At 55.5% G+C, this 25,524-nt stretch overlaps 17 protein-coding genes across 17 annotated transcripts in view; all 17 read left to right on the plus strand.

Annotated features, from left to right (window-relative positions):
- The first annotated feature begins 28 nt into the window (after positions 1 to 28).
- On the plus strand, positions 29 to 1,060 carry LOC137631321 (uncharacterized). The gene has a single exon (XM_068363098.1). The coding sequence runs from the start codon at positions 29 to 31 to the stop codon at positions 1,058 to 1,060; it is 1,032 nt and encodes a 343-aa protein (XP_068219199.1).
- A 1,444-nt stretch (positions 1,061 to 2,504) lies between these two features.
- LOC137631323 (uncharacterized) lies at positions 2,505 to 3,071 on the plus strand. Its single transcript, XM_068363099.1, has one exon. It carries the CDS (start codon positions 2,505 to 2,507, stop codon positions 3,069 to 3,071), a length of 567 nt encoding a protein of 188 aa, XP_068219200.1.
- Positions 3,072 to 3,764: 693 nt separating this feature from the next.
- Positions 3,765 to 4,658, plus strand: LOC137631324 (uncharacterized). The gene has a single exon (XM_068363100.1). The coding sequence runs from the start codon at positions 3,765 to 3,767 to the stop codon at positions 4,656 to 4,658; it is 894 nt and encodes a 297-aa protein (XP_068219201.1).
- Positions 4,659 to 5,430: 772 nt separating this feature from the next.
- On the plus strand, positions 5,431 to 6,099 carry LOC137631325 (uncharacterized). Its single transcript, XM_068363101.1, has one exon. The coding sequence runs from the start codon at positions 5,431 to 5,433 to the stop codon at positions 6,097 to 6,099; it is 669 nt and encodes a 222-aa protein (XP_068219202.1).
- Positions 6,100 to 6,145: 46 nt separating this feature from the next.
- On the plus strand, positions 6,146 to 7,207 carry LOC137631326 (uncharacterized). Its single transcript, XM_068363102.1, has one exon. The coding sequence runs from the start codon at positions 6,146 to 6,148 to the stop codon at positions 7,205 to 7,207; it is 1,062 nt and encodes a 353-aa protein (XP_068219203.1).
- Positions 7,208 to 7,531: 324 nt separating this feature from the next.
- Positions 7,532 to 8,392, plus strand: LOC137631327 (uncharacterized). The gene has a single exon (XM_068363103.1). It carries the CDS (start codon positions 7,532 to 7,534, stop codon positions 8,390 to 8,392), a length of 861 nt encoding a protein of 286 aa, XP_068219204.1.
- Positions 8,393 to 9,428: 1,036 nt separating this feature from the next.
- Positions 9,429 to 10,061, plus strand: LOC137631328 (uncharacterized). Its single transcript, XM_068363104.1, has one exon. It carries the CDS (start codon positions 9,429 to 9,431, stop codon positions 10,059 to 10,061), a length of 633 nt encoding a protein of 210 aa, XP_068219205.1.
- Positions 10,062 to 10,880: 819 nt separating this feature from the next.
- On the plus strand, positions 10,881 to 11,657 carry LOC137631329 (uncharacterized). Its single transcript, XM_068363105.1, has one exon. It carries the CDS (start codon positions 10,881 to 10,883, stop codon positions 11,655 to 11,657), a length of 777 nt encoding a protein of 258 aa, XP_068219206.1.
- Positions 11,658 to 11,664: 7 nt separating this feature from the next.
- On the plus strand, positions 11,665 to 12,978 carry LOC137631331 (uncharacterized). Its single transcript, XM_068363106.1, has one exon. The coding sequence runs from the start codon at positions 11,665 to 11,667 to the stop codon at positions 12,976 to 12,978; it is 1,314 nt and encodes a 437-aa protein (XP_068219207.1).
- A 1,126-nt stretch (positions 12,979 to 14,104) lies between these two features.
- On the plus strand, positions 14,105 to 14,569 carry LOC137631332 (uncharacterized). The gene has a single exon (XM_068363107.1). The coding sequence runs from the start codon at positions 14,105 to 14,107 to the stop codon at positions 14,567 to 14,569; it is 465 nt and encodes a 154-aa protein (XP_068219208.1).
- A 273-nt stretch (positions 14,570 to 14,842) lies between these two features.
- Positions 14,843 to 15,451, plus strand: LOC137631333 (uncharacterized). The gene has a single exon (XM_068363108.1). It carries the CDS (start codon positions 14,843 to 14,845, stop codon positions 15,449 to 15,451), a length of 609 nt encoding a protein of 202 aa, XP_068219209.1.
- Positions 15,452 to 15,878: 427 nt separating this feature from the next.
- On the plus strand, positions 15,879 to 16,745 carry LOC137631335 (uncharacterized). The gene has a single exon (XM_068363109.1). It carries the CDS (start codon positions 15,879 to 15,881, stop codon positions 16,743 to 16,745), a length of 867 nt encoding a protein of 288 aa, XP_068219210.1.
- Positions 16,746 to 17,548: 803 nt separating this feature from the next.
- Positions 17,549 to 18,145, plus strand: LOC137631336 (uncharacterized). The gene has a single exon (XM_068363110.1). It carries the CDS (start codon positions 17,549 to 17,551, stop codon positions 18,143 to 18,145), a length of 597 nt encoding a protein of 198 aa, XP_068219211.1.
- Positions 18,146 to 19,648: 1,503 nt separating this feature from the next.
- Positions 19,649 to 20,581, plus strand: LOC137631337 (uncharacterized). Its single transcript, XM_068363111.1, has one exon. It carries the CDS (start codon positions 19,649 to 19,651, stop codon positions 20,579 to 20,581), a length of 933 nt encoding a protein of 310 aa, XP_068219212.1.
- A 2,008-nt stretch (positions 20,582 to 22,589) lies between these two features.
- Positions 22,590 to 23,075, plus strand: LOC137631338 (uncharacterized). Its single transcript, XM_068363113.1, has one exon. It carries the CDS (start codon positions 22,590 to 22,592, stop codon positions 23,073 to 23,075), a length of 486 nt encoding a protein of 161 aa, XP_068219214.1.
- Positions 23,076 to 23,890: 815 nt separating this feature from the next.
- LOC137631339 (uncharacterized) lies at positions 23,891 to 24,994 on the plus strand. The gene has a single exon (XM_068363114.1). It carries the CDS (start codon positions 23,891 to 23,893, stop codon positions 24,992 to 24,994), a length of 1,104 nt encoding a protein of 367 aa, XP_068219215.1.
- A 2-nt stretch (positions 24,995 to 24,996) lies between these two features.
- LOC137631340 (uncharacterized) overlaps positions 24,997 to 25,524 on the plus strand; it is a 1,664-nt gene continuing 1,136 nt past the window's right edge. The window contains exon 1 of the mRNA XM_068363115.1: positions 24,997 to 25,524. This exon is cut by the window's right edge and continues 91 nt beyond it. Within this exon, the coding sequence (XP_068219216.1) occupies positions 24,997 to 25,524 (528 nt within the window).

The following is a 25,524-nucleotide window of genomic DNA, read 5'->3' on the forward strand; positions in this document are numbered from 1 at the left end:
ATGCTGCACAGAGGATGCTGCTGGGAGAATGCTGCAGGGAGAATGCTGCTGGGAGGAAGTTGCAGGGAGGATGTTGCAGGGAGGATACTGCTGGGAGAATACTACCGGGAGGATGCTGCAGGGAGGATGCTGCAGGGAGAATGCTACTGGGATGATGTTGCAGGGAGGATACTGCAAGGAGGATGTGGGAGAGAAAATACTACCGGGAGGATGCTGCAGGGAGGATGCTGCAGGGAGAATGCTGCAGGGAGGGTGCTGCAGGGAAAATGCTGCCGGGAGGATGTTGCAGGGAGGATGCTGCAGGGAGGGTGCTGCAGGGAGAATGCTCCAGGGAGAATGCTGCAGGGAAGATGTTGAAGGGAGGATGTTGCATGTAGGAGGCTGCAGGGAGAATGCTGCAAGAAGAAATCTGCTGGGAGGATATTGCAGGGAGGATGCTCCAGGAAGGATGCTGCATGGAGAATGCTGCATGGAGAATGCTGCAGGGAGGATGTTGCAGGGAGGATGCTGCAGGGGGAAAGCTGCAGGGAGAATGCTGCAGGGAGGATGTTGCACAGAGGATGCTGCTGGGAAAATGCTGCAGGGAGAATGCTGCAGGGAGGATGTTGCAGGGAGGATGCTGCAGGGAAAATGCTGCAGGGAGGATGTTGCACAGAGGATGCTGCTAGGAGAAAGCTGCAGGGAGAATGCTGATGGGAGGATGTTGCAGGGAGGATGCTGCAGGAAGGATACTACCGGGAGGATGCTGCAGGGAGGATGCTGCAGGGAGAATGCTACTGGGATGATGTTGCAGGGAGGATACTGCAGGGAGGATGTGGCAGAGAAAATACTACCGGGAGGATGCTGCAGGGACGATGCTGCAGGGAGAATGCTACTGGGAAGATGTTGCAGGGAGGATGCTGCATGGAGGATGCTGCAGGAAGAATGCTGCAGGGAGGATGTTGCACAGAGGATGCTGCTGGGAAAATGCTGCAGGGAGAATGCTGCAGGGAGGATGTTGCAGGGAGGATGCTGCAGGGAAAATGCTGCAGGGAGGATGTTGCACAGAGGATGCTGCTAGGAGAAAGCTGCAGGGAGAATGCTGCTGGGAGGATGTTGCAGGGAGGATGCTGCAGGAAGGATACTACCGGGAGGATGCTGCAGGGAGGATGCTGCAGGGAGAATGCTACTGGGATGATGTTGCAGGGAGGATACTGCAGGGAGGATGTGGCAGAGAGAATACTACCGGGAGGATGCTGCAGGGACGATGCTGCAGGGAGAATGCTACTGGGAAGATGTTGCAGGGAGGATGCTGCATGGAGGATGCTGCAGGAAGAATGCTGCAGGGAGGATGTTGCAAGGAGATTGTTGCAGGGAGAATGCTGCACGGAAGATGTTGCAGGGAGAATGCTGCAGGGAGAATACTGCCGGGAGGATGTTGAAGGGAGGATGATACAGGGAGGGTGCTGCAGGGAGAATGCTGCAGGGAAGATGTTGCAGGGAAGATGTTGCAGGTAGGAGGCTGCAGGGAGAATGCTACAAGAAGAAATCTGCCGGGAAGATGTTGCAGGGAGAATGCTGCAGGGAGAATGCTGCCTGGAGGATGTTGCAGGGAGGATGCTGCAGGGAGGGTGCTGCAGGGAGAATGCTGCAGGGAAGATGTTGCAGGGAAGATGTTGCAGGTAGGAGGCTGCAGGGAGAATGCTGCAAGAAGAAATCTGCTGGGAAGATATTGCAGGGAGCATGCTCCACGAAGGATGCTGCATGGAGAATGCTGCATGCAGAATGCTGAGGGAGGATGTTGCAGGGAGGATGCTGCAGGGGGAAAGCTGCAGGGAGAATGCTGCAGGGAGGATGTTGCACAGAGGATGCTGCAGGGAGAATGCTGCCGGGAGGATGTTGCAGGTAGGATGTTGCAGTGAGGATGCTGCAGGGAGAATGCTGCAGGGAGGATGGTGCTGGGAGAATGTTGCAGGGAGAATGCGGCAGGGAGGATATTGTAGGGAGAATGCTACAGGGAGGATGTTGCAGGGAGGATGCTGCAGGGAGAATGCCGCAGGGAGGATTTTGCAAGGAGGATGCTGCTGGGTGAATGCTGCAGGGAGGATGTTGCAGGGAGGATGTTGCAGGGAGGATGCGCCAGGGAGAATGCTGCAGGGAGGATGTTGCAGGGAGGATGCTGCTGGGAAAATGCTGAAGGGAGGATGTTGCAGGGAGAATGCTGCAGGGAGGATGTTGCAGGGAGGATGCTCCTGGGAGATTGCTGAAGGGAGGAGGTTGCAGGGAGAATGTTGCCAGGAGGATGTTGCAGGAGGATGCTCTTGGGAGAATGCTGAAGGGAGGATGCTGCAGGGAAGATGCTGCTAGGAGAATGTTGCAGGGAGGATGCTGCTGGGAGAATAGTGCAGGGAGGATGCTGCAGGGAAAATAATGCAGGGAGGATGTTGCTGGGAGGATGCTGCTGGGAGAATGCTGCAGGGAAGATGCTGCATGGAAAATAATGCAGGGAGGATGTTGCTGGGAGGATGCTGCTGGGAAAATGCCGCAGGAAGGATGTTGCAGGGAGAATGCTGCAGGGAGGATGTTGCAGGGAGGATGCTCCTGGGAGAATGCTGAAAGGAGGATGCTGCAGGAAGAATGCTGCTGGGAGGATGTTGCGCGGAGGATGTTGCAGGGGAAATGATGCAGGGAGAATGCTGTCGGGAGGATGCTGCAGGGCGAATGTTGCAGGGAGAATGGTGCAGGGAGGATATTGCAGGGAGAATGCTGTAGGGAGGATGTTGCAGGGAGTATGCTGCAGGGAGAATGCTGTAGGGAGGATGTTGCAGGGAGGATGCTTCTGGGAGAATGTTGCAGGGAGAATGCTGCTGGGAGGATGTTGCAGGGAGAATGTTGCTGGGAGGATGCTGCAGGGAGGATGCTGCTGGAAGAATGTTCCTGAGAGGATGTTGCAGGGAGGATGCTGCAGGGAGAATGCTGCAGGGAGGATGTTGCAGGGAGGATGCTCCTGGGAGAATGCTGAAGGGAGGATGTTGCAGGGAGAATGTTGCCAGGAGGATGTTGCAGGGAGGATGCTCCTTGGAGAATTCTGAAGGGATGATGCTGCAGGGAGGATGCTGCTGGGAGAATGCTGCAGGGAGGATGCTGCAGGGAAAATGCTGCAGGGAGGATGTTGCAGGGAGGATGCTGCTGGGAGAATGCTGCAGGGAGGATGTTGCAGGGAGAATGCTGTAGGGAGGATGTTGCAGGGAGGATGCTCCTGGGAGAATACTGAAAGGAGGATGCTGCAGGAAGAATGCTGATGGGAGGATGTTGCGCGGAGGATGTTGCAGGAAAAATGCTGCAGGGAGAATGCTGTCGGGAGGATGTTGCAGGGAGAATGTTGCAGGGAGAATGGTGCAGGGAGGATATTGCAGGGAGGATGTTGCAGGGAGAATGCTGCTGGGAGAATGCTGAAGGGAGGATGTTGCAGGGAGAATGCAGCAGGGAGGATGTTGCAGGGATGATGCTCCTGGGAGAATGCTGAAGAGAGAATGTTGCAGGGAGAATGTTGCCAAGAGGATGTTGCAGGGAGGATGATCTTGGGAGAATGCTGAATGGAGGATGCTGCAGGGAGGATGCTGCTAGGAGAATGCAGCAGGGAGGATGCTGCAGGGAAAATAATGCAGGGAGGATGTTGCAGGGAGGATGCCCCTGGGAGAATGTTGAAGGGAGTATGCTGCAGGGAGGATGCTGCAGGGAGAATGCTGCTGTGAGGATATTGCAGGGAGGATGCTGCAGGGAGAATGCTGCCGGGAGGATGTTGCAGGGAGGATGCTGCAGCGAGGATGCTGCAGGGAGAATGTTGCAGGGAGGATGTTGCAGGGAGTATACTTCAGGGAGAATACTGCAGTAAGAATGCTGCCGGGGGGATGTTACATGGAGGATACTGCAGGGAGGATGCTGCTTGGAGGATGCTCCAGGGAGGATGCTTCTGGGAGAAAACTACCAGTAGGATGTTGCAGGGAGGATGCTGCAGGGAGGGTGTTGCAGGGAGAATGTTGCCGGGAGGATGTTGTAGGGATGATGCTGCAGGGAGAATACTGCAGGGAGGATGTTGCAGGGAGGATGCTCCTGGGAGAATGCTGAAGGGAGGATATTGCAGGGAGAATGTTGCCAGGAGGATGTTGCAGGGAGGATTCTCCTGGGAGAATGCTGAAGGGAGGATGTTGCAGGGAGAATGTTGCCAGGAGGATGTTGCAGGGAGGATTCTCCTGGGAGAATGGTGCAGGGAGGATGTTGCAGGGAGAATGCTGCAGGGAAGATGCTGCAGCGAGAATGCTGCAGGGAGGATGCTGCAGGGAAAATGCTGCAGGGGGGATGTTGCAGGGAGGATGCTGCTGGGAGAATGTTGCAGGAAGGATGTTGCAGGGAGAATGCTGCAGGGAAGATGTTGCAGGGAGGATGCTCCTGGGAAAATGCTGCAAGGAGGATGCTGCAGGAAGAATGCTGCTGGGAGGATGTTGCGCGAAGGATGTTGCAGGGGAAATGCTGCAGGGAGAATGCTGTCGGGAGGATGCTGCAGGACGAATGTTGCAGGGAGAATGGTGCAGGGAGGATATTGCAGGGAGAATGCTGCAGGGAGGATGTTGCAGGGAGGATGTTGCAAGGAGGAAGCTGCTGGAAGAATGCTACTGTGAGGATGTTGCAGGGAGAATGTTGCCAGGAGGATGTTGAAGGGAGGGTGCTGCAGGGAGGATGCTGCTGGAAGAATGCTACTGGAAGGATGTTGCAGGGAAGACGCTGCAGGGAGGATGTTGCAAGGAGAATGTTGCTGGGAGGATGTTGCAGGGAGGATGTTGTAGGGAGAATGCTACAGGAAGAATACTGCAGGGAGGATGCTGTTGGAAGAATACTACTGGGAGGATATTGTAGGGAGGACACTGCAGGGATGATGTTGCCGGGAGGATGTTGCAGGGAGGATGTTGTAGGGGGAATGCTGCAGGGAGAATGTTAGCAGGAGGATGTTGCAGGGAGGATGTTGTAGGAAGAATGCTGCAGGGAAAATGTTGCCGGGAGGATGTTGCAGGGAGGATGTTGCAAGGAAAATGCTGCAGGGAGGATGCTGCTGGAAGAATACAACTAGGAGGATGTTGCATGGAGGATGTTGCAGGGAGAATGTTGCCGGGAGAATGCTACAGGGAGAATGTTGCAGGGAGGATACTGCAGGGAGAATGTGGCAGAGAGAATACTACCCCGAGGATGCTGCAGGGAGGATGCTGCAGGGAGAATGCTACTGGGATGATGTTGCAGGGAGGATGCTGCATGGAGGATGCTGCAGGGAGAATGCTGCAGGGAGAATGCTGCAGGGAGGATGTTGTAGGGAGATTGTTGCGGGGAGAATGCTGCAGGGAAGATGTTGCAGGGAGAATGCTGCAGGGAGAATGCTGCCGGTAGGATGTTGCAGGGAGGATGCTGCAGGGAGGGTGCTGCAGAGAGAATGTTGCCGGGAGAATGCTACAGGGAGAATGTTGCAGGGAGGATACTGCAGGGAGGATGTGGCAGAAAGAATACTACCGGGAGGATACTGCAGGGAGGATGCTGCAGGGAGAATGCTACTGGGAGGATGTTGGAGGGAGGATGCTGCATGGAGGATGCTGCAGGGAGAATGCTGCAGGGAGGATGTTGCAGGGAGATTGTTGCAGGGAGAATGCTGCAGGGAAGATGTTGCAGGGAGAATGCTGCAGGGAGAATGCTGCCGGGAAGATGTTGCAGGGAGGACACTGCAAGGAGGGTGCTGCAGGGAGAATGCTGCAGGGAAGATGTTGCAGGGAGGATATTGCAGGTAGGAGGCTGATGGGAGAATGCTGCAAGAAGAAATCTGCCGGGAGGATATTGCAGGGAGGATGCTCCAGGAAGGATGCTGCATGGAGAATGCTGCATGGAGAATGCTGCAGGGAGGATGTTGCAGTGAGGATGCTGCAGGGAGAATGCTGCAGGGAGAATGCTGCAGGGAGAATGTTGCAGAGAGGATGCTGCTGGGAGAATGCTGCAGGGAGAATGCTGCAGGGAGGATGTTGCAGGGAGGATGCTGCAGGGAAAATGCTGCAGGGAGGATGTTGCACAGAAGGATGCTGCTAGGAGAAAGCTGCAGGGAGAATGCTGCTGGGAGGATGTTGCAGGGAGGATGTTGCAGGGAGGATGCTGCAGGGAGGATACTACCGGGAGGATGCTGCAGGGAGGATGCTGCAGGGAGAATGCTACTGGGATGATGTTGCAGGGAGGATACTGCAGGGAGGATGTGGCAGAGAAAATACTACCAGGAGGATGCTCCAGGGACGATGCTGCAGGGAGAATGCTACTGGGAAGATTTTGCAGTGAGGATGCTGCAGCGAGGATGCTGCAGGGAGAATGTTGCAGGGAGGATGTTGCAGGGAGTATACTTCAGGGAGAATACTGCAGTAAGAATGCTGCCGGGAGGATGTTACATGGAGGATACTGCAGGGAGGATGCTGCTTGGAGGATGCTCCAGGGAGGATGCTCCTGGGAGAAAACTACCCGTAGGATGTTGCAGGGAGGATGCTGCAGGGAGGGTGTTGCAGGGAGAATGTTGCCGGGAGGATGTTGTAGGGATGATGCTGCAGGGAGAATGCTGCAGGGAGGATGTTGCAGGGAGGATGCTCCTGGGAGAATGCTGAAGGGAGGATGTTGCAGGGAGAATGTTGCCAGGAGGATGTTGCAGGGAGGATTCTCCTGGGAGAATGCTGAAGGGAGGATGTTGCAGGGAGAATGTTGCCAGGAGGATGTTGCAGGGAGGATTCTCCTGGGAGAATGGTGCAGGGAGGATGTTGCAGGGAGAATGCTGCAGGGAAGATGCTGCAGCGAGAATGCTGCAGGGAGGATGCTGCAGGGAAAATGCTGCAGGGGAGATGTTGCAGGGAGGATGCTGCTGGGAGAACGTTGCAGGAAGGATGTTGCAGGGAGAATGCTGCAGGGAAGATGTTGCAGGGAGGATGCTCCTCGGAGAATGCTGCAAGGAGGATGCTGCAGGAAGAATGCTGCTGGGAGGATGTTGCGCGGAGGATGTTGCAGGGGAAATGCTGCAGGGAGAATGCTGTCGGGAGGATGCTGCAGGACGAATGTTGCAGGGAGAATGGTGCAGGGAGGATATTGCAGGGAGAATGCTGCAGGGAGGATGTTGCAGGGAGGATGTTGCAAGGAGGATGCTGCTGGAAGAATGCTACTGTGAGGATGTTGCAGGGAGAATGTTGCCAGGAGGATGTTGAAGGGAGGGTGCTGCAGGGAAGATGCTGCTGGAAGAATGCTATTGGAAGGATGTTGCAGGGAAGACACTGCAGGGAGGATGGTGCAGGGAGAATGTTGTTGGGAGGATGTTGCAGGGAGGATGTTGTAGGGAGAATGCTGCAGGAAGAATACTGCAGGGAGGATGCTGTTGGAAGAATACTACTGGGAGGATATTGTAGGGAGGACACTGCAGGGATGATGTTGCCGGGAGGATGTTGCAGGGAGGATGTTGTAGGGGGAATGCTGCAGGGAGAATGTTAGCGGGAGGATGTTGCAGGGAGGATGTTGTAGGAAGAATGTTGCAGGGAAAATGTTGCCGGGAGGATGTTGCAGGGAGGATGTTGCAAGGAAAATGCTGCAGGGAGGATGCTGCTGGAAGAATACAATTAGGAGGATGTTGCATGGAGGATGTTGCAGGGAGAATGTTGCTGGAAGAATGCTACAGGGAGAATGTTGCAGGGAGGATACTTCAGGGAGAATGTGGCAGAGAGAATACTACCCCGAGGATGCTGCAGGGAGGATGCTGCAGGGAGAATGCTACTGGGATGATGTTGCAGGGAGGATGCTGCATGGAGGATGCTGCAGGGAGAATGCTGCAGGGAGAATGCTGCAGGGAGGATGTTGTAGGGAGATTGTTGCGGGGAGAATGCTGCAGGGAAGATGTTGCAGGGAGAATGCTGTAGGGAGAATGCTGCCGGTAGGATGTTGCAAGGAGGATGCTGCAGGGAGGGTGCTGCAGAGAGAATGTTGCCGGGAGAATGCTACAGGGAGAATGTTGCAGGGAGGATACTGCAGGGAGGATGTGGCAGAAAGAATACTACCGGGAGGATACTGCAGGGAGGATGCTGCAGGGAGAATGCTACTGGGAGGATGTTGGAGGGAGGATGCTGCATGGAGGATGCTGCAGGGAGAATGCTGCAGGGAGGATGTTGCAGGGAGATTGTTGCAGGGAGAATGCTGCAGGGAAGATGTTGCAGGGAGAATGCTGCAGGGAGAATGCTGCCGGGAAGATGTTGCAGGGAGGACGCTGCAAGGAGGGTGCTGCAGGGAGAATGCTGCAGGGAGAATGCTGCAGGGAGAATGCTGCAGGGAAGATGTTGCAGGGAGGATGTTGCAGGTAGGAGGCTGATGGGAGAATGCTGCAAGAAGAAATCTGCCGGGAGGATATTGCAGGGAGGATGCTCCAGGAAGGATGCTGCATGGAGAATGCTGCATGGAGAATGCTGCAGGGAGGATGTTGCAGTGAGGATGCTGCAGGGAGAATGCTGCAGGGAGAATGCTGCAGGGAGGATGTTGCAGAGAGGATGCTGCTGGGAGAATGCTGCAGGGAGAATGCTGCAGGGAGAATGCTGCAGGGAGGATGTTGCAGAGAGGATGCTGCTGGGAGAATGCTGCAGGGAAAATGCTGCAGGGAGGATGTTGCACAGAAGGATGCTGCTAGGAAAAAGCTGCAGGGAGAATGCTGCTGGGAGGATGTTGCAGGGAGGATGTTGCAGGGAGGATGCTGCAGGGAGGATACTACCGGGAGGATGCTGCAGGGAGGATGCTGCAGGGAGAATGCTACTGGGATGATGTTGCAGGGAGGATACTGCAGGGAGGATGTGGCAGAGAAAATACTACCAGGAGGATGTGGCAGAGAAAATACTACCAGGAGGATGCTCCAGGGATGATGCTGCAGGGAGAATGCTACTGGGAAGATTTTGCAGTGAGGATGCTGCATGGAGGATGCTGCAGGAAGAATGCTGCAGGGAGGATGTTGCAGGGAGATTGTTGCAGGGAGAATGCTGCAGGGAAGATGTTGCAGGGAGAATGCTGCAGGGAGAATGCTGCCGGGAGGATGTTGCAGGGAGGATGCTGCAGGGAGGGTGCTGCAGGGAGAATGCTGCAGGGAAGATGTTGCAGGGAAGATGTTGCAGGTAGGAGGCTGCAGGGAGAATGCTACAAGAAGAAATCTGCCGGGAAGATGTTGCAGGGAGAATGCTGCAGGGAAAATGCTGCCTGGAGGATGTTGCAGGGAGGATGCTGCAGGGAGGGTGCTGCAGGGAGAATGCTGCAGGGAAGATGTTACAGGGAAGATGTTGCAGGTAAGAGGCAGCAAGAGAATGCTACAAGAAGAAATCTGCCGGGAAGATATTGCAGGAAGCATGCTCCAGGAAGGATGATGCATGGAGAATGCTGCTGCAGGGAGAATGCTGCATGGAGAATGCTGTATGGAGAATGCTGCAGGGAGGATGCTGCAGGGAGAATGCTGCAGGGAGAATGCTGCAGGGAGGATGTTGCACAGAGGATGCTGTCGGGAGAATGCTGCCGGGAGGATGTTGCAGGGAGGATGTTGCAGTGAGGATGCTGCAGGGAGAATGCTGCAGGGAGGATGCTACAGGGAGAATGTTGCAGGGAGAATGCGGCAGGGAGGATATTGTAGGGAGAATGCTACAGCGAGGATGTTGCAGGGAGGATGCTGCAGGGAGAATGCTGCATGGAGGATTTTGCAGAGAGCCTACTGCTGGGTGAATGCTGCAGGGAGAATGCTGCTGGGAGGATGTTGCAGGGAGGATGTTGCAGGGAGGATGCTGCAGGGAGAATGCTGCAGGGAGGATGCTCCTGGGAGAATGCTGAAGGGAGGAGGTTGCAGGGAGGATGTTGCTAGGAGAATGCTGCAGGGAGGATGCTGCAGGGAAAATAATGCAGGGAGGATGTTGCTGGGAGGATGCTGTTGGGAGAATGCTGCAGGAAGGATGTTGCAGGGAGAATGCTGCAGGGAAGATGTTGCAGGGAGGATGCTCCTGGGAGAATGCTGAAAGGAGGATGCTGCAGGAAGAATGCTGCTGGGAGGATGTTGCGTGGATGATGTTGCAGTGGAAATGCTGCAGGGAGAATGCTGTCGGGAGGATGCTGCAGGGCGAATGTTGCAGGGAGAATGGTGCAGGGAGGATATTGCAGGGAGAATGCTGCAGGGAGGATGTTGCAGGGAGGATGCTGTAGGGAGAATGCTGCAGGGAGGATGCTCCTGGGAGAATGCTGAAGGGAGGAGGTTGCAGGGAGGATGTTGCTAGGAGAATGCTGCAGGGAGGATGCTGCAGGGAAAATAATTGAGGAAGGATGTTGCAGGGAGAATGCTGTCGGGATGCTGCTGCAGGGCGAATGATGCAGGGAGAATGGTGCAGGGAGGATATTGCAGGGAGAATGCTGCAGGGAGGATGTTGCAGGGAGGATGCTGTAGGGAGAATGCTGCAGGGAGGATGTTGAAGGGAGGATGCTGCTGGGAGAATGTTGCAGGGAGAATGCTGCTGGGAGGATTTTGCAGGGAGAATGTTGCAGGGAAGATGCTGCAGGGAGGATGCTGCTGGAAGAATCTTACTGAGAGGATGTTGCAGGGAGGATGCTGCAGGGAGAATGCTGCAGGGAAGATGTTGAAGGGAGGATGCTCCTAAGAGAATGCTGAAGGGAGGATGTTGCAGGGAGAATGCTGCAGGGAGGATGTTGCAGGGAGGATGCTCCTGGGAGAATGCTGAAGGGAGGAGGTTGCAGGGAGGATGCTGCTAGGAGAATGCTGCAGGGAGGATGCTGCAGGGAGGATGCTGCAGGGAAAATAATGCAGGGAGGATGTTGCTGGGAAGATGCTGCTGGGAGAATGCTGCAGGAAGGATGTTGCAGGGAGAATGCTGCAGGGAGGATGTTGCAGGGAGGATGCTCCTGGGAGAATGCCGAAAGGATGCTGCTGCAGGAAGAATGCTGCTGGGAGGATGTTTCGCGGAGGATGTTGCAGGGGAAATGCTGCAGGGAAAATGCTGTCGGGAGAATGCTGCAGGGCGAATGTTGCAGGGAGAATGGTGCAGGGAGGATATTGCAGGGAGAATGCTGCAGGGAGGATGTTGCAGGGAGGATTCTGCAGGGAGAATGCTGCAGGGAGGATGTTGCAGGGAGGATGCTGCTGGGAGAATGTTGCAGGGAGAATGCTGCTGGGAGGATGTTGCAGGGAAAATGTTGCCGGGAAGATGCTGCAGGGAGGATGTTGCAGGGAGGAGGTTGCAGGGAGGATGTTGCAGGGAGGATGCTGCTGGAAGAATGCTACTGGGAGGATGTTGCAGGGAGAATGTTGCCAGGAGGATGTTGGAGGGAGGGTGCTGCAGGGAGGATGCTGCTGGAAGAATGCTACTGGAAGGATGTTGCAGGGAAGACGCTGCAGGGAGGATGTTGCAGGGAGAATGTTGCTGGGAGGATGTTGCAGGGAGGATGTTGTAGGGAGAATGCTGCAGGAAGAATGCTGCAGGGAGGATGCTGTTGGAAGAATACTACTGGGAGGATATTGTAGGGAGGACACTGCAGGGATGATGTTGTCGGGAGGATGTTGCAGGGAGGATGTTGTAGGGGGAATGCTGCAGGGAGAATGTTAGCGGGAGGATGTTGCAGGGAGGAGGTTGTAGGAAGAATGCTGCAGGGAAAATGTTGCCGGGAGGATGTTGCAGGGAGGATGTTGCAAGGAAATGCTGCAGGAAGGATGCTGCTGGAAGAATACAACTGGGAGGATGTTGCATGGAGGATGTTGCAGGGAGAATGTTGCCGGGAGAATGCTACAGGGAGAATGTTGCAGGGAGGATACTGCAGGGAGGATGTGGCAGAGAGAATACTACCGGGAGGATGCTGCAGGGAGGATGCTGCAGGAAGGATGCTGCAGGGAGGATGCTGCAGGGAGAATTCTACTGGGATGATGTTGCAGGGAGGATGCTGCATGGCGGATGCTGCAGGGAGATTGCTGCAGGGAGAATGCTGCAGGGAGGATGTTGCAGGGAGATTGTTGCGGGGAGAATGCTGCAGGGAAGATGTTGCAGGGAGAATGCTGCAGGGAGAATGCTGTCGGTAGGATGTTGCAGGGAGGATGCTGCAGGGAGGGTGCTGCAGAGAGAATGTTGCCGGGAGAATGCTACAGGGAGAATGTTGCAGGGAGGATACTGCAGGGAGGATGTGGCAGAGAGAATACTACCGGTAGGATACTGCAAGGAGGATGCTGCAGGGAGAATGCCAGTGGGAGAAAGTTGCAGGGAGGATGCTGCATGGAGGATGCTGCCGGGAGAATGCTGCAGGGAGGATGTTGCAGGGAGATTGTTGCAGGGAGAATGCTGCAGGGAAGATGTTGCAGGGAGAATGCTGCAGGGAGAATGCTGCCGGGAAGATGTTGCAGGGAGGACGCTGCAGGGAGGGTGCTGCAGGGAGAATGCTGCAGGGAGAATGCTGCAGGGAAGATGTTGCAGGGAGGAGGTTGCAGGTAGGAGGTTGCAGGGAGAATGCTGCAAGAAGAAATCTGCCAAAAGGATATTGCAGGGAGGATGCTCCAGGAAGGATGCTGCATGGAGAATGCTGCATGGAGAATGCTGCAGGGAGGATGTTGCAGGGAGGATGCTGATGGGAGAATGCTACAGGGAGAATGCTGCATGGAGGATGTTGCACAGAGGATGCTGCTGGGAGAATGCTGCAGGGAGAATGCTGCTGGGAGGATGTTGCAGGGAGGATGCTGCAGGGAGAATGCTGCAGGGAGGATGCTGCACAGAGGATGCTGCTGGGAGAATGCTGCAGGGAGAATGCTGCTGGGAGGATGTTGCAGGGAGGATGCTGCAGGGAGGATACTGCTGGGAGAATACTACCGGGAGGATGCTGCAGGGAGGATGCTGCAGGAAGAATGCTACTGGGATGATGTTGCAGGGAGGATACTGCAGGTAGGATGTGGCAGAAAAAATACTACCGGGAGGATGCTGCAGGGAGGATGCTGCAGGGAGAATGCTGCAGGGAGGGTGCTGCAGGGAGAATGCTACCGGGAGGATGTTGCAGGGGGGATGCTGCAGGGGGGGTGCTGCAGGGAGAATGCTCCAGGGAGAATGCTGCAGGGAAGATGTTGCAGGGAGGATGTTCCATGTAGGAGGCTGCAGGGAGAATGCTGCAAGAAGAAATCTGCTGGGAGGATATTGCAGGGAGGATGCTCCAAAAAGGATGATGCATGGAGAATGCTGCATGGAGAATGCTGAGGGAGGATGTTGCAGGGAGGATGCTGTAGGGAGAATGCTGCAGGGAGAATGCTGCAGGGAGGATGCTGCTGGGAGAATGCTGCAGGGAGAATGCTGCAGGGAGGATGTTGCAGGGAGGATGCTGCAGGGAAAATGCTGCAGGAGGATGTTGCACAGAAGGATGCTGCTAGGAGAAAGCTGCAGGGAGAATGCTGCTGGGAGGATGTTGAAGGGAGGATGTTGCAGGGAGGATGCTGCAGGGAGGATACTACCGGGAGGATGCTGCAGGGAGGATGATGCAGGGAGAATGCTACTGGGATGATGTTGCAGGGAGGATACTGCAGGGAGGATATGGCAGAGAAAATACTACCGGGAGGATGCTCCAGGGACGATGCTGCAGGGAGAATGCTACTGGGAAGATTTTGCAGTGAGGATGCTGCATGGAGGATGCTGCAGGAAGAATGCTGCAGGGAGGATGTTGCAGGGAGATTGTTGCAGGGAGCATGCTGCCGGGAGGATGTTGCAGGGAGGATGCTGCAGGGAGGGTGCTGCAGGGAGAATGCTGCAGGGAAGATGTTGCAAGGAAGATGTTGCAGGTAGGAGGCTGCAGGGAGAATGCTACAAGAAGAAATCTTCCGGGAAGATGTTGCAGGGAGAATGCTGCAGGGAGAATGCTGCCTGGAGGATGTTGCAGGGAGGATGCTGCAGGGAGGGTGCTGCAGGGAGAATACTGCAGGGAAGATGTTGCAGGGAAGATGTTGCAGGTAGGAGGCTGCAAGAGAATGCTGCAAGAAGAAATCTGCCGGGAAGATATTGCAGGAAGCATGCTCCAGGAAGGATGATGCATGGAGAATGCTGCTGCAGGGAGAATGCTGCATGGAGAATGCTGCATGGAGAATGCTGCAGGGAGGATGCTGCAGGGAGAATGCTGCAGGGAGAATGCTGCAGGGAGGATGTTGCACAGAGGATGCTGCCGGGAGAATGCTGCCGGGAGGATGTTGCAGGGAGGATGTTGCAGTGAGGATGCTGCAGGGGGAATGCTGCAGGGAGGATGCTGCAGGGAGAATGTTGCAGGGAGAATGCAGCAGGGAGGATATTGTAGGGAGAATGCTACAGCGAGGATGTTGCAGGGAGGATGCTGCAGGGAGAATGCTGCAGGGAGGATTTTGCAGAGAGCATACTGCTGGGTGAATGCTGCAGGGAGAATGCTGCTGGGAGGATGTTGCAGGGAGTATGTTGCAGGGAGGATGCTGCAGGGAGAATGCTGCAGGGAGGATGTTGCAGGTAGGATGCTGCTGGGAGAATGCTGAAGGGAGGAGGTTGCAGGGAGAATGCTGCAGGGAGGATGTTTCAGGGAGGATGCTCCTGGGAGAATGCTGAAGGGAGGAGGTTGCAGGGAGGATGTTGCTAGGAGAATGCTGCAGGGAGGATGCTGCAGGGAAAATAATGCAGGGAGGATGTTGCTGGGAGGATGCTGTTGGGAGAATGCTGCAGGAAGGATGTTGCAGGGAGAATGCTGCAGGGAGGATGTTGCAGGGAGGATGCTCCTCGGAGAATGCTGAAAGGAGGATGCTGCAGGAAGAATGCTGCTGGGAGGATGTTGCGCGGATGATGTTGCAGGGGAAATGCTGCAGGGAGAATGCTGTCGGGAGGATGCTGCAGGGCGAATGTTGCAGGGAGAATGGTGCAGGGAGGATATTGCAGGGAGAATGCTGCAGGGAGGATGTTGCAGGGAGGATGCTGTAGGGAGAATGCTGCAGGGAGGATGTTGCAGGGAGGATGCTGCTGGGAGAATGTTGCAGGGAGAATGTTGCTGGGAGGATTTTGCAGGGAGAATGTTGCAGGGAAGATGCTGCAGGGAGGATGCTGCTGGAAGAATCTTACTGAGAGGATGTTGCAGGGAGGATGCTGCAGGGAGAATGCTGCAGGGAGGATGTTGCAGGGAGGATGCTCCTAGGAGAATGCTGAAGGGAGGATGTTGCAGGGAGAATGTTGCAGGAAGGATGTTGCAGGGAGGATGCTTCTGGGAGAATGCTGAAGGGAGGATGCTGCAGGGAGGATGCTGCAGGGAAAATAATGCAGGGAGGATGTTGCTGGGAGGATGCTGCTGGGAGAATGCTGCAGGAAGGATGTTGCAGGGAGAATGCTGCAGGGAGGATGTTGCAGGGAGGATGCTCCTGGGAGAATGCTGAAAGGATGCTGCTGCAGGAAGAATGCTGCTGGGAGGATGTTTCGCGGAGGATGTTGCAGGGGAAATGCTGCGGGGAGAATGCTGTCGGGAGGATGCTGCAGGGCGAATGTTGCAGGGAGAATGGTGCAGGGAGGGTATTGCAGGGAGAATGCTGCAGGGAGGATGTTGCAGGGAGGATGCTGCAGGGAGAATGCTGCAGGGAGGATGTTGCAGGGAGGATGCTGCTGGGAGAATGTTGCAGGGAGAATGCTGCTGGGAGGATGTTGCATGGAGAATGTTGCAGAGAAGATGCTGCAGGGAGGATGCTGCTAGAAGAATGATACTGAGAGGATGTTACAGGGAGGATGCTGCAGGGAGAATGCTGCAGGGAGGATGTTGCAGGGAGGTTGCTCCTAGGAGAATGCTGAAGGGAGGATGATGCAGGGAGAATGTTGCCAGGAGGATGTTGCAGGGAGGATGCTCCTTGGAGAATTCTGAAGGGAGGATGCTGCAGGGAGGATGCTGCTGGGAGAATGCTGCAGGGAAGATGCTGCAGGGAAAATGCTGCAGGGAGGATGTTGCAGGGAGGATGCTGCTGGGAGGATGTTGCAGGGAGAATGTTGCAGGGAGGATGTTGCAGGGAGGATGCTCCTGGGAAAATGCTGAAAGGAGGATGCTGCAGGAAGAATGGTGCAGGGAGGATATTGCAGGGAGAATGCTGCAGAGAGAATGCTGCCGGGAAGATGTTGCAGGGAGGACGCTGCAGGGAGGGTGCTGCAGGGAGAATGCTGCAGGGAGAATGCTGCAGGGAAGATGTTGCAGGGAGGAGGTTGCAGGTAGGAGGCTGCAGGGAGAATGCTGCAAGAAGAAATCTGCCAAAAGGATATTGCAGGGAGGATGCTCCAGGGAGGATGCTCCAGGAAGGATGCTGCATGGAGAATGCTGCATGGAGAATGCTGCAGGGAGGATGTTGCAGGGAGGATGCTGCAGTGAGAATGCTACAGGGAGAATGCTGCAGGGAGGATGTTGCACAGAGGATGCTGCTGGGAGAATGCTGCAGGGAGAATGCTGCAGGGAGAATGCTGCTGGGAGGAGGTTGCAAGGAGGATGCTGCAGGGAGAATGCTGCAGGGAGGATGCTGCACAGAGGATGCTGCTGGGAGAATGCTGCAGGGAGAATGCTGCTGGGAAGATGTTGCAGGGAGGATGTTGCAGGGAGGATACTGCTGGGAGAATACTACCGGGAGGATGCTGCAGGGAGGATGCTGCAGGAAGAATGCTACTGGGATGATGTTGCAGGGAGGATACTGCAGGTAGGATGTGGCAGAAAAAATACTACCGGGAGGATGCTGCAGGGAGGATGCTGCAGGGAGAATGCTGCAGGGAGGGTGCTGCAGGGAGAATGCTACCGGGAGGATTTTGCAGGGGGGATGCTGCAGGGGGGGGGGGTGCTGCAGGGAGAATGCTCCAGGGAGAATGCTGCAGGGAAGATGTTGCAGGGAGGATGTTCCATGTAGGAGGCTGCAGGGAGAATGCTGCAAGAAGAAATCTGCTGGGAGGAGATTGCAGGGAGGATGCTCCAAAAAGGATGCTGCATGGAGAATGCTGCATGGAGAATGCTGAGGGAGGATGTTGCAGGGAGGATGCTGTAGGGAGAATGCTGCAGGGAGAATGCTGCAGAGAGGATGTTGCAGAGAGGATGCTGCTGGGAGAAGGCTGCAGGGAGAATGCTGCAGGGAGGATGTTGCAGGGAGGATGCTGCAGGGAAAATGCTGCAGGGAGGATGTTGCACAGAAGGATGCTGCTAGGAGAAAGCTGCAGGGAGAATGCTGCTGGGAGGATGTTGCAGGGAGGATGCTGCAGGGAGGATACTACCGGGAGGATGCTGCAGGGAGGATGATGCAGGGAGAATGCTACTGGGATGATGTTGCAGGGAGGATACTGCAGGGAGGATGTGGCAGAGAAAATACTACCGGGAGGATGCTCCAGGGACGATGCTGCAGGGAGAATGCTACTGGGAAGATTTTGCAGTGAGGATGCTGCATGGAGAATGCTGCAGGGAGGATGTTGCAGGGAGGATGCTCCTAGGAGAATGCTGAAGGGAGGATGTTGCAGGGAGAATGCTGCAGGGAGGATGTTGCAGGGAGGATGCTCCTGGGAGAATGCTGAAGGGAGGATGCTGCAGGGAGGATGCTGCAGGGAAAATAATGCAGGGAGGATGTTGCTGGGAGGATGCTGCTGGGAGAATGCTGCAGGAAGGATGTTGCAGGGAGAATGCTGCAGGGAGGATGTTGCAGGGAGGATGCTCCTGGGAGAATGCTGAAAGGATGCTGCTGCAGGAAGAATGCTGCTGGGAGGATGTTTCGCGGAGGATATTGCAGGGGAAATGCTGCAGGGAGAATGCTGTCGGGAGGATGCTGCAGGGCGAATGTTGCAGGGAGAATGGTGTGGGAGGGTATTACAGGGAGAATGCTGCAGGGAGGATGTTGCAGGGAGGATGCTGCAGGGAGAATGCTGCAGGGAGGATGTTGCAAGGAGGATGCTGCTGGGAGAATGTTGCAGGGAGAATGCTGCTGGGAGGATGTTGCAGGGAGAATGTTTCAGGGAAGATGCTGCAGGGAGGATGCTGCTGGAAGAATGTTACTGAGAGGATGTTGCAGGGAGGATGCTGCAGGGAGAATGCTGCAGGGAGGATGTTGCAGGGAGGATGCTCCTAGGAGAATGCTGAAGGGAGGATGATGCAGGGAGAATGTTGCCAGGAGGATGTTGCAGGGAGGATGCTCCTTGGAGAATTCTGAAGGGAGGATGCTGCAGGGAGGATGCTGCTGGGAGAATGCTGCAGGGAGGATGCTGCAGGGAAAATGCTGCAGGGAGGATGTTGCAGGGAGGATGCTGCTGGGAGGATGTTGCAGGGAGAATGTTGCAGGGAGGATGTTGCAGGGAGGATGCTCCTGGGAAAATGCTGAAAGGAGGATGCTGCTGGAAGAATGGTGCAGGGAGGATATTGCAGGGAGAATGCTGCATGGAGGATGTTGCAGGGAGGATGTTGCAGGGAGGATGCTGCTGGAAGAATGCTACTGGGAGGATGTTGCAGGGAGAATGTTGCCAGGAGGATGTTGCAAGGGAGTGTGCTGCAGGGAGGATGCTGCTGGAAGAATGCTACTGGAAGGATGTTGCAGGGAAGACGCTGCAGGGAGGATGTTGCAGGGAGGATGTTGTAGGGAGAATGCTGCAGGGAGGATGCTGTTGGAAGAATACTACTGGGAGGATATTGTAGGGAGGACACTGCAGGGATGATGTTGCCGGGAGGATGTTGCAGGGAGGATGTTGTAGGGGGAATGCTGCAGGGAGAATGTTAGCGGGAGGATGTTGCAGGGAGGATGTTGTAGGAAGAATGCTGCAGGGAAAATGTTGCTGGGAGGATGTTGCAGGGAGGATGTTGCAAGGAAAACGCTGCAGGGAGGATGCTGCTGGAAGAATACAACTGGGGGGATGTTGCATGGAGGATGTTGCAGGGAGAATGTTGCCGGGAGAATACTACAGGGAGAATGTTGCAGGGAGGATACTGCAGGGAGGATGTGGCAGAGAGAATACTACCCCGAGGATGCTGCAGGGAGGATGCTGCAGGGAGAATGCTACTGGGATGATGTTGCAGGGAGGATGCTGCATGGAGGATGCTGCAGGGAGAATGCTGCAGGGAGAATGCTGCAGGGAGGATGTTGCAGGGAGATTGTTGCGGGGAGAATGCTGCAGGGAATATGTTGCAGGGAGAATTCTGCAGGGAGAATGCTGTCGGTAGGATGTTGCAGGGAGGATGCGGCAGGGAGGGTGCTGCAGAGAGATTGTGTCCGGGAGAATGCTACAGGGAGAATGTTGCAGGGAGGATACTGCAGGGAGGATGTGGCAGAGAGAATACTACCGGTAGGATACTGCAGGGAGGATGCTGCAGGGAGAATGCTACTGGGAGGATGTTGCAGGGAGGATGTTGCATGGAGGATGCTGCAGGGAGAATGCTGCAGGGAGGATGTTGCAGGGAGATTGTTGCAGGGAGAATGCTGCAGGGAAGATGTTGCAGGGAGAATGCTGCAGGGAGAATGCTGCCGGGAAGATGTTGTAGGGAGGACGCTGCAGGGAGGGTGCTGCAGGGAGAATGCTGCAGGGAGATTGCTGCAGGGAAGATGTTGCAGGGAGGATGTTGCAGGTAGGAGGCTGCAGGGAGAATGCTGCAAGAAGAAATCTACCGGGAGGATATTGCAGGGAGGATGCTCCAGGAAGGATGCTGCATGAAGAATGCTGCATGGAGAATGCTGCAGGGAGGATGTTGCAGGGAGAATGCTGCAGGGAGAATGCTACAGGGAGAATGCTGCAGGGAGGATGTTGCACAGAGGATGCTGCTGGGAGAATGCTGCAGGGAGAATGCTGCTGGGAGGATGTTGCAGGGAGGATGCTGCAGGGAGAATGCTGCAGGGAGGATGCTGCACAGAGGATGCTGCTGGGAGAATGCTGCAGGGAGAATGCTGCTGGGAGGATGTTGCAGGGAGGATGTTGCAGGGAGGATACTGCTGGGAGAATACTACCGGGAGGATGCTGCAGGGAAGATGCTGCAGGAAGAATGCTACTGGGATGATGTTGCACGGAGGATACTGCAGGTAGGATGTGGCAGAAAAAATACTACCGGGAGGATGCTGCAGGGAGGATGCTGCAGGGAGGATGCTGCAGGGAGAATGCTGCAGGGAGGGTGCAGCAGGGAGAATGCTGCTGGGAGGATGTTGCAGGGGGGATGCTGCAGGGAGGGTGCTGCAGGGAGAATGCTCCAGGGAGAATGCTGCAGGGAAGATGTTGCAGGGAGGATGTTGCATGTAGGAGGCTGCAGGGAGAATGCTGCAAGAAGAAATCTGCTGGGAGGATATTGCAGGGAGGATGCTCCAGGAAGGATGCTGCATGGAAAATGCTGCATGGAGAATGCTGAGGGAGGATGTTGCAGGGAGGATGCTGTAGGGAGAATGCTGCAGGGAGAATGCTACAGGGAGGAGGTTGCACAGAGGATGCTACTGGGAGAATGCTGCAGGGAGAATGCTGCAGGGAGGATGTTGCAGGGAGGATGCTGCAGGGAAAATGCTGCAGGGAGGATGTTGCACAGAGGATGCTGCTAGGAGAAAGCTGCAGGGAGAATGCTGCTGGGAGGATGTTGCAGGGAGGATGTTGCAGGGAGGATGCTGCAGGGAGGATACTACCGGGAGGATGCTGCAGGGAGGATGCTGCAGGGAGAATGCTACTGGGATGATGTTGCAGGGAGGATACTGCAGGGAGGATGTGGCAGAGAAAATACTACCGGGAGGATGCTGCAGGGACGATACTGCAGGGAGAATGCTACTGGGAAGATTTTGCAGTGAGGATGCTGCATGGAGGATGCTGCAGGAAGAATGCCGCAGGGAGGATGTTGCAGGGAGGATGCTCCTGAGAGAATGCTGCAGGGAAGATGTTGCAGTGAGAATGCTGCAGGGAGAATGCTGCCGGGAGGATGTTGCAGGGAGGATGCTGCAGGGAGGGTGCTGCAGGGAGAATGCTGCAGGGAAGATGTTGCAGGGAAGATGTTGCAGGTAGGAGGCTGCAGGGAGAATGCTACAAGAAGAAATCTGCCTGGAAGATGTTGCAGGGAGAATGCTGCAGGGAGAATGCTGCCTGGAGGATGTTGCAGGGAGGATGCTGCAGGGAGGGTGCTGCAGGGAGAATGCTGCAGGGAAGATGTTGCAGGGAAGATGTTGCAGGTAGGAGGCTGCAAGAGAATGCTGCAAGAAGAAATCTGCCGGGAAGATATTGCAGGGAGCATGCTCCAGGAAGGATGATGCCTGGAGAATGCTGCTGCAGGGAGAATGCTGCATGGAGAATGCTACATGGAGAATGCTGCAGGGAGGATGTTGCAGGGAGGATGCTGCAGGGAGAATGCTGCAGGGAGAAGGCTGCGGGGAGGATGTTGCACAGAGGATGCTGCCGGGAGAATGTTGCCGGGAGGATGTTGCAGGGAGGATATTGCAGTGAGGATGCTGCAGGGAGAATGCTGTAGGGAGGATGCTGTAGGGAGAATGTTGCAGGGAGAATGCGGCAGGGAGGATATTGTAGGGAGAATGCTACAGCCAGGATGTTGCAGGGAGTATGCTGCAGGGAGAATGCTGCAAGGAGGATTTTGCAGAGAGCATACTGCTGGGTGAATGCTGCAGGGAGAATGCTGCTGGGAGGATTTTGCAGGGAGGATGTTGCAGGGAGGATGCTGCAGGGAGAATGCTGCAGGGAGGATGTTGCAGGGAGGATGCTGCTGGGAAAATGCTGAAGGGAGGATGTTGCAGGGAGAATGCTGCTGGGAGGATGTTTCAGGGAGGATGCTCCTGGGAGAATGCTGAAGGGAGGAGGTTGCAAGGAGGATGCTGCTAGGAGAATGCTGCAGGGAGGATGCTGCAGGGAAAATAATGCAGGGAGGATGTTGCTGGGAGGATGCTGCTGGGAGAATGCTGCAAGAAGGATGTTGCAGGGATAATGCTGCAGGGAGGATGTTGCAGGGAGGATGCTCCTGGGAGAATGCTGAAAGAAGGATGCTGCAGGAAGAATGCTGCTGGGAGGATGTTGCGCGGATGATGTTGCAGGGGAAATGCTGCAGGGAGAATGCTGTCGGGAGGATGCTGCAGGGTGAATGTTGCAGGGAGAATGGTGCAGGGAGGATATTGCAGGGAGAATGCTGCAGGGAGGATGTTGCAGGGAGGATGCTGTAGGGAGAATGCTGCAGGGAGGATGTTGCAGGGAGGATGCTGCAAGGAGAATGTTGCAGGGAGAAAGCTGCTGGGAGGATGTTGCAGGGAGAATGTTGCAGGGAAGATGCTGCAGGGAGGATGCTGCTGGAAGAATCTTACTGAGAGGATGTTGCAGGGAGGATGCTGCAGGGAGAATGCTGCAGGGAGGATGTTGCAGGGAGGATGCTCCTAGGAGAATGCTGAAGGGAGGATGTTGCAGGGAGAATGCTGCAGGGAGGATGTTGCAGGGAGGATGCTCCTGAGAGAATGCTGAAGGGAGGAGGTTGCAGGGAGGATGCTGCTAGGAGAATGCTGCAGGGAGGATGCTGCAGGGAGGATGCTGCAGGGAAAATAATGCAGGGAGGATGTTGCTGGGAGGATGCTGCTGGGAGAATGCTGCAGGAATGATGTTGCAGGGAGAATGCTGCAGGGAGGATGTTGCATGGAGGATGCTCCTGGGAGAATGCTGAAAGGATGCTGCTGCAGGAAGAATGCTGCTGGGAGGATGTTTCGCGGAGGATGTTGCAGGGGAAATGCTGCAGGGAGAATGCTGTCGGGAGGATGCTGCAGGGCGAATGTTGCAGGGAGAATGGTGCAGGAAGGATATTGCAGGGAGAATGCTGCAGGGAGGATGTTGCAGGGAGGATGCTGCAGGGAGAATGCTGCAGGGAGGATGTTGCAGGGAGGATGCTGCTGGGAGAATGTTGCAGGGAGAATGCTGCTGGGAGGATGTTGCAGGGAGAATGTTACAGGGAAGATGCTGCAGGGAGGATGCTGCTGGAAGAATGTTACTGAGAGGATGTTGCAGGGAGGATGCTGCAGGGAGAATGCTGCAGGGAGGATGTTGCAGGGACGATTCTCCTAGGAGAATGCTGAAGGAAGGATGATGCAGGGAGAATGTTGCCAGGAAGATGTTGCAGGGATGATGCTCCTTGGAGAATTCTGGAGGGAGGATGCTGCAGGGAGGATGCTGCTGGGAGAATGCTGCAGGGAGGATGCTGCAGGGAAAATGCTGCAGGGAGGATGTTGCAGGGAGGATGCTGCTGGGAGAATGCTCAGGGAGGATGTTGCAGGGAGAATGCTGCAGGGAGGATGTTGCAGGGAGGGTGCTCCTGGGAAAATGCTGAAACGAGGATGCTGCATGAAGAATGCTGCTGGGAGGATGTTGCGCGGAGGATGTTGCAGGGAAAATGCTGCAGGGAGAATGCTGTCGGGAGGATGTTGCAGGGAGAATGTTGCAGGGAGAATGGTACAGGGAGGATATTGCAGGGAGGATGTGGCAGGGAGGAGGCTACTGGGAGAATGCTGAAGGGAGGATGTTACAGGTAGAATGCTGCAGGGAGGATGTTGCAGGGATGATGCTCCTGGGAGAATGCTGAAGAGAGGATGTTGCAGGGAGAATGTTGCCAGGAGGATGTTGCAGGGAGGATTATCTTGGGAGAATGCTGAATGGAGGATGCTGCAGGGAGGATGCTGCTAGGAGAATGCTGCAGGGAGGATGCTGCAGGGAAAATAATGTAGGGAGGATGTTGCAGGGAGGATGCCCCTGGGAGAATGTTGAAGGGAGGATGCGGCAGGGAGGATGCTGCAGGGAGAATGCTGCAGGGAGGATATTGCAGGGAGGATGCTGCAGGGAGAATGCTGCCGGGAGGATGTTGCAGGGAGGATGCTGCAGGGAGGATGCTGCAGGGAGAATGCTGCAGGGAGGATGTTGCAGGGAGGATACTTCAGGGAGAATGCTGCAGTAAGATTGCTGCTGGTAGGATGTTACATGGAGGATACTGCAGGGAGGATGCTGCTTGGAAGATGCTGCTTGGAGGATGCTCCTGGGAGAATGCTACAAGTAGGATGTTGCAGGGAGGATTCTGCAGGGAGGATGTTGCAGGGAGAAAGTTGCCGGGAGGATGTTGCAGGGAGGATGCTGCAGGGAGAATGCTGCAGGGAGGATGTTGCAGGGAGGATGCTCCTGGGAGTATGCTGAAGGGAGGATGTTGCAGGGAGAATGTTGCCAGGAGGATGTTGCAGGGAGGATTCTCCTGGGAGAATGCTGCAGGGAGGATGTTGCAGGGAGAATGCTGCAGGGAGGATGCTGCTGGGAGAATGCTGCAGGGAAGATGCTGCAGGGAAAATGCTGCAGGGAGGATGTTGCAGGGAGGATGCTGCTGGGAGAATGCTGCAGGGAGGATGTTGCAGGGAGAATGCTGCAGGGAGGATGCTCCTGGGAGAATGCTGAAAGGAGGATGCTGCAGGAAGAATGCTGCTGGGAGGATGTTGCGCGGAGGATGTTGCAGGAAAAATGCTTCAGGGAGAATGCTGTCGGGAGGATGCTGCAGGGCAAATGTTGCAGGGTTAATGGTGCAGGGAGGATATTGCAGGGAGGATGCTGCAGGGAGAATGCTGCAGGGAGGATGTTGCAGGGAGGATACTGCTTGGAGAATGTTGCAGGGAGAATGCTGCTGGGAGGATGTTGCAGGGAAAATGCTGCAGGGTGGATGTTGCTGGGAGGATGCTGCTGGGAGAATGCTGCAGGGAGGATGTTGCAGGGAGAATGCTGCAGGGAGGATGTTGCAGGGAGGATGCTCCTGGGAGAATGCTGAAGGGAGGGTGTTGCAGGGAGGATGCTGCAGGGAGAATGCTGCAGGGAGGATATTGCAGGGAGGGTGCTGCAGGGAGAATGCTGCCAGGAGGATGTTGCAGGGAGGATGCTGCAGTGAGGATGTTGCAGGGAGAATGCTGCAGGGAGGATGTTGCAGGGAGGATACTGCAGGGAGAATGCTGCAGTAAGAATGCTGCCAGGAGGATGTTACATGGAGGATACTGCAGGGAGGTTGTTGCTTGGAGGATGCTCCAGGGAGGATGCTCCTGGGAGAATGCTACCAGTAGGATGTTGCAGGGAGGATGCTGCAGGAAGGATGTTGCAGGGAGAATGTGTCGGGAGGATGTTGCAGGGAGGATGCTGCAGGGAGGATGCTGCTGGAAGAATGTTACTGAGAGGATGTTGCAGGGAGGATGCTCCTGGGAGAATGCTGAAGGGAGGATGTTGCAGGGAGAATGTTGCCAGGAGGATGTTACAGGGAGGATGCTCCTTGGAGAATGCTGAAGGGAGGATGCTGCAGGGAGGATGCTGCTGGGAGATTGCTGCAGGGAGGATGCTGCAGGGAAAATGCTGCAAAGAAGGATGTTGCAGGGAGGATGCTACTGGGAGAATGCTGCAGGGAGGATGTTGCAGGGAGAATGCTGCAGGGAGGATGTTGCAGGGAGGATGCTCCTGGGAGAATGCTGAAAGGAGGATGCTGCAGGAAAAATGCTGCTGG

The sequence above is a fragment of the Palaemon carinicauda genome, chromosome 39 (genome assembly GCF_036898095.1).
Source record: "Palaemon carinicauda isolate YSFRI2023 chromosome 39, ASM3689809v2, whole genome shotgun sequence".
Lineage (NCBI taxonomy): Eukaryota > Metazoa > Arthropoda > Malacostraca > Decapoda > Palaemonidae > Palaemon > Palaemon carinicauda.

What these genes read in the sequence shown, in the direction of transcription:
- LOC137631338 (XM_068363113.1), top strand. Translation starts at nt 22,590, where the DNA reads ATGCTGCTGGGAGAATGCTGCAGGAATGATGTTGCAGGGAGAATGCTG.
- LOC137631331 (XM_068363106.1), top strand. Translation starts at nt 11,665, where the DNA reads ATGTTGCAGGGAGGAGGTTGTAGGAAGAATGCTGCAGGGAAAATGTTG.
- LOC137631333 (XM_068363108.1), top strand. Translation starts at nt 14,843, where the DNA reads ATGCTGCTGGGAGGATGTTGCGCGGATGATGTTGCAGGGGAAATGCTG.
- LOC137631323 (XM_068363099.1), top strand. Translation starts at nt 2,505, where the DNA reads ATGCTGCTGGGAAAATGCCGCAGGAAGGATGTTGCAGGGAGAATGCTG.
- LOC137631324 (XM_068363100.1), top strand. Translation starts at nt 3,765, where the DNA reads ATGCTGCCGGGAGGATGTTGCAGGGAGGATGCTGCAGCGAGGATGCTG.
- LOC137631332 (XM_068363107.1), top strand. Translation starts at nt 14,105, where the DNA reads ATGGAGAATGCTGCTGCAGGGAGAATGCTGCATGGAGAATGCTGCATG.
- LOC137631327 (XM_068363103.1), top strand. Translation starts at nt 7,532, where the DNA reads ATGTTGCAGGGAGGATGTTGTAGGAAGAATGTTGCAGGGAAAATGTTG.
- LOC137631321 (XM_068363098.1), top strand. Translation starts at nt 29, where the DNA reads ATGCTGCAGGGAGAATGCTGCTGGGAGGAAGTTGCAGGGAGGATGTTG.
- LOC137631336 (XM_068363110.1), top strand. Translation starts at nt 17,549, where the DNA reads ATGCTGCAGGGAGGATGTTGCAGGGAGGATGCTCCTGGGAGAATGCTG.
- LOC137631328 (XM_068363104.1), top strand. Translation starts at nt 9,429, where the DNA reads ATGGAGAATGCTGCTGCAGGGAGAATGCTGCATGGAGAATGCTGTATG.
- LOC137631339 (XM_068363114.1), top strand. Translation starts at nt 23,891, where the DNA reads ATGCTGCAGGGAGAATGCTGCAGGGAGGATGTTGCAGGGAGGATACTT.
- LOC137631329 (XM_068363105.1), top strand. Translation starts at nt 10,881, where the DNA reads ATGCTGCTGGGAGAATGCTGCAGGAAGGATGTTGCAGGGAGAATGCTG.
- LOC137631326 (XM_068363102.1), top strand. Translation starts at nt 6,146, where the DNA reads ATGTTGCAGGGAGGATGCTGCAGGGAGGATACTACCGGGAGGATGCTG.
- LOC137631335 (XM_068363109.1), top strand. Translation starts at nt 15,879, where the DNA reads ATGTTGCCAGGAGGATGTTGCAGGGAGGATGCTCCTTGGAGAATTCTG.
- LOC137631337 (XM_068363111.1), top strand. Translation starts at nt 19,649, where the DNA reads ATGCTGCAAGAAGAAATCTACCGGGAGGATATTGCAGGGAGGATGCTC.
- LOC137631325 (XM_068363101.1), top strand. Translation starts at nt 5,431, where the DNA reads ATGCTGCAGGGAGGGTGCTGCAGAGAGAATGTTGCCGGGAGAATGCTA.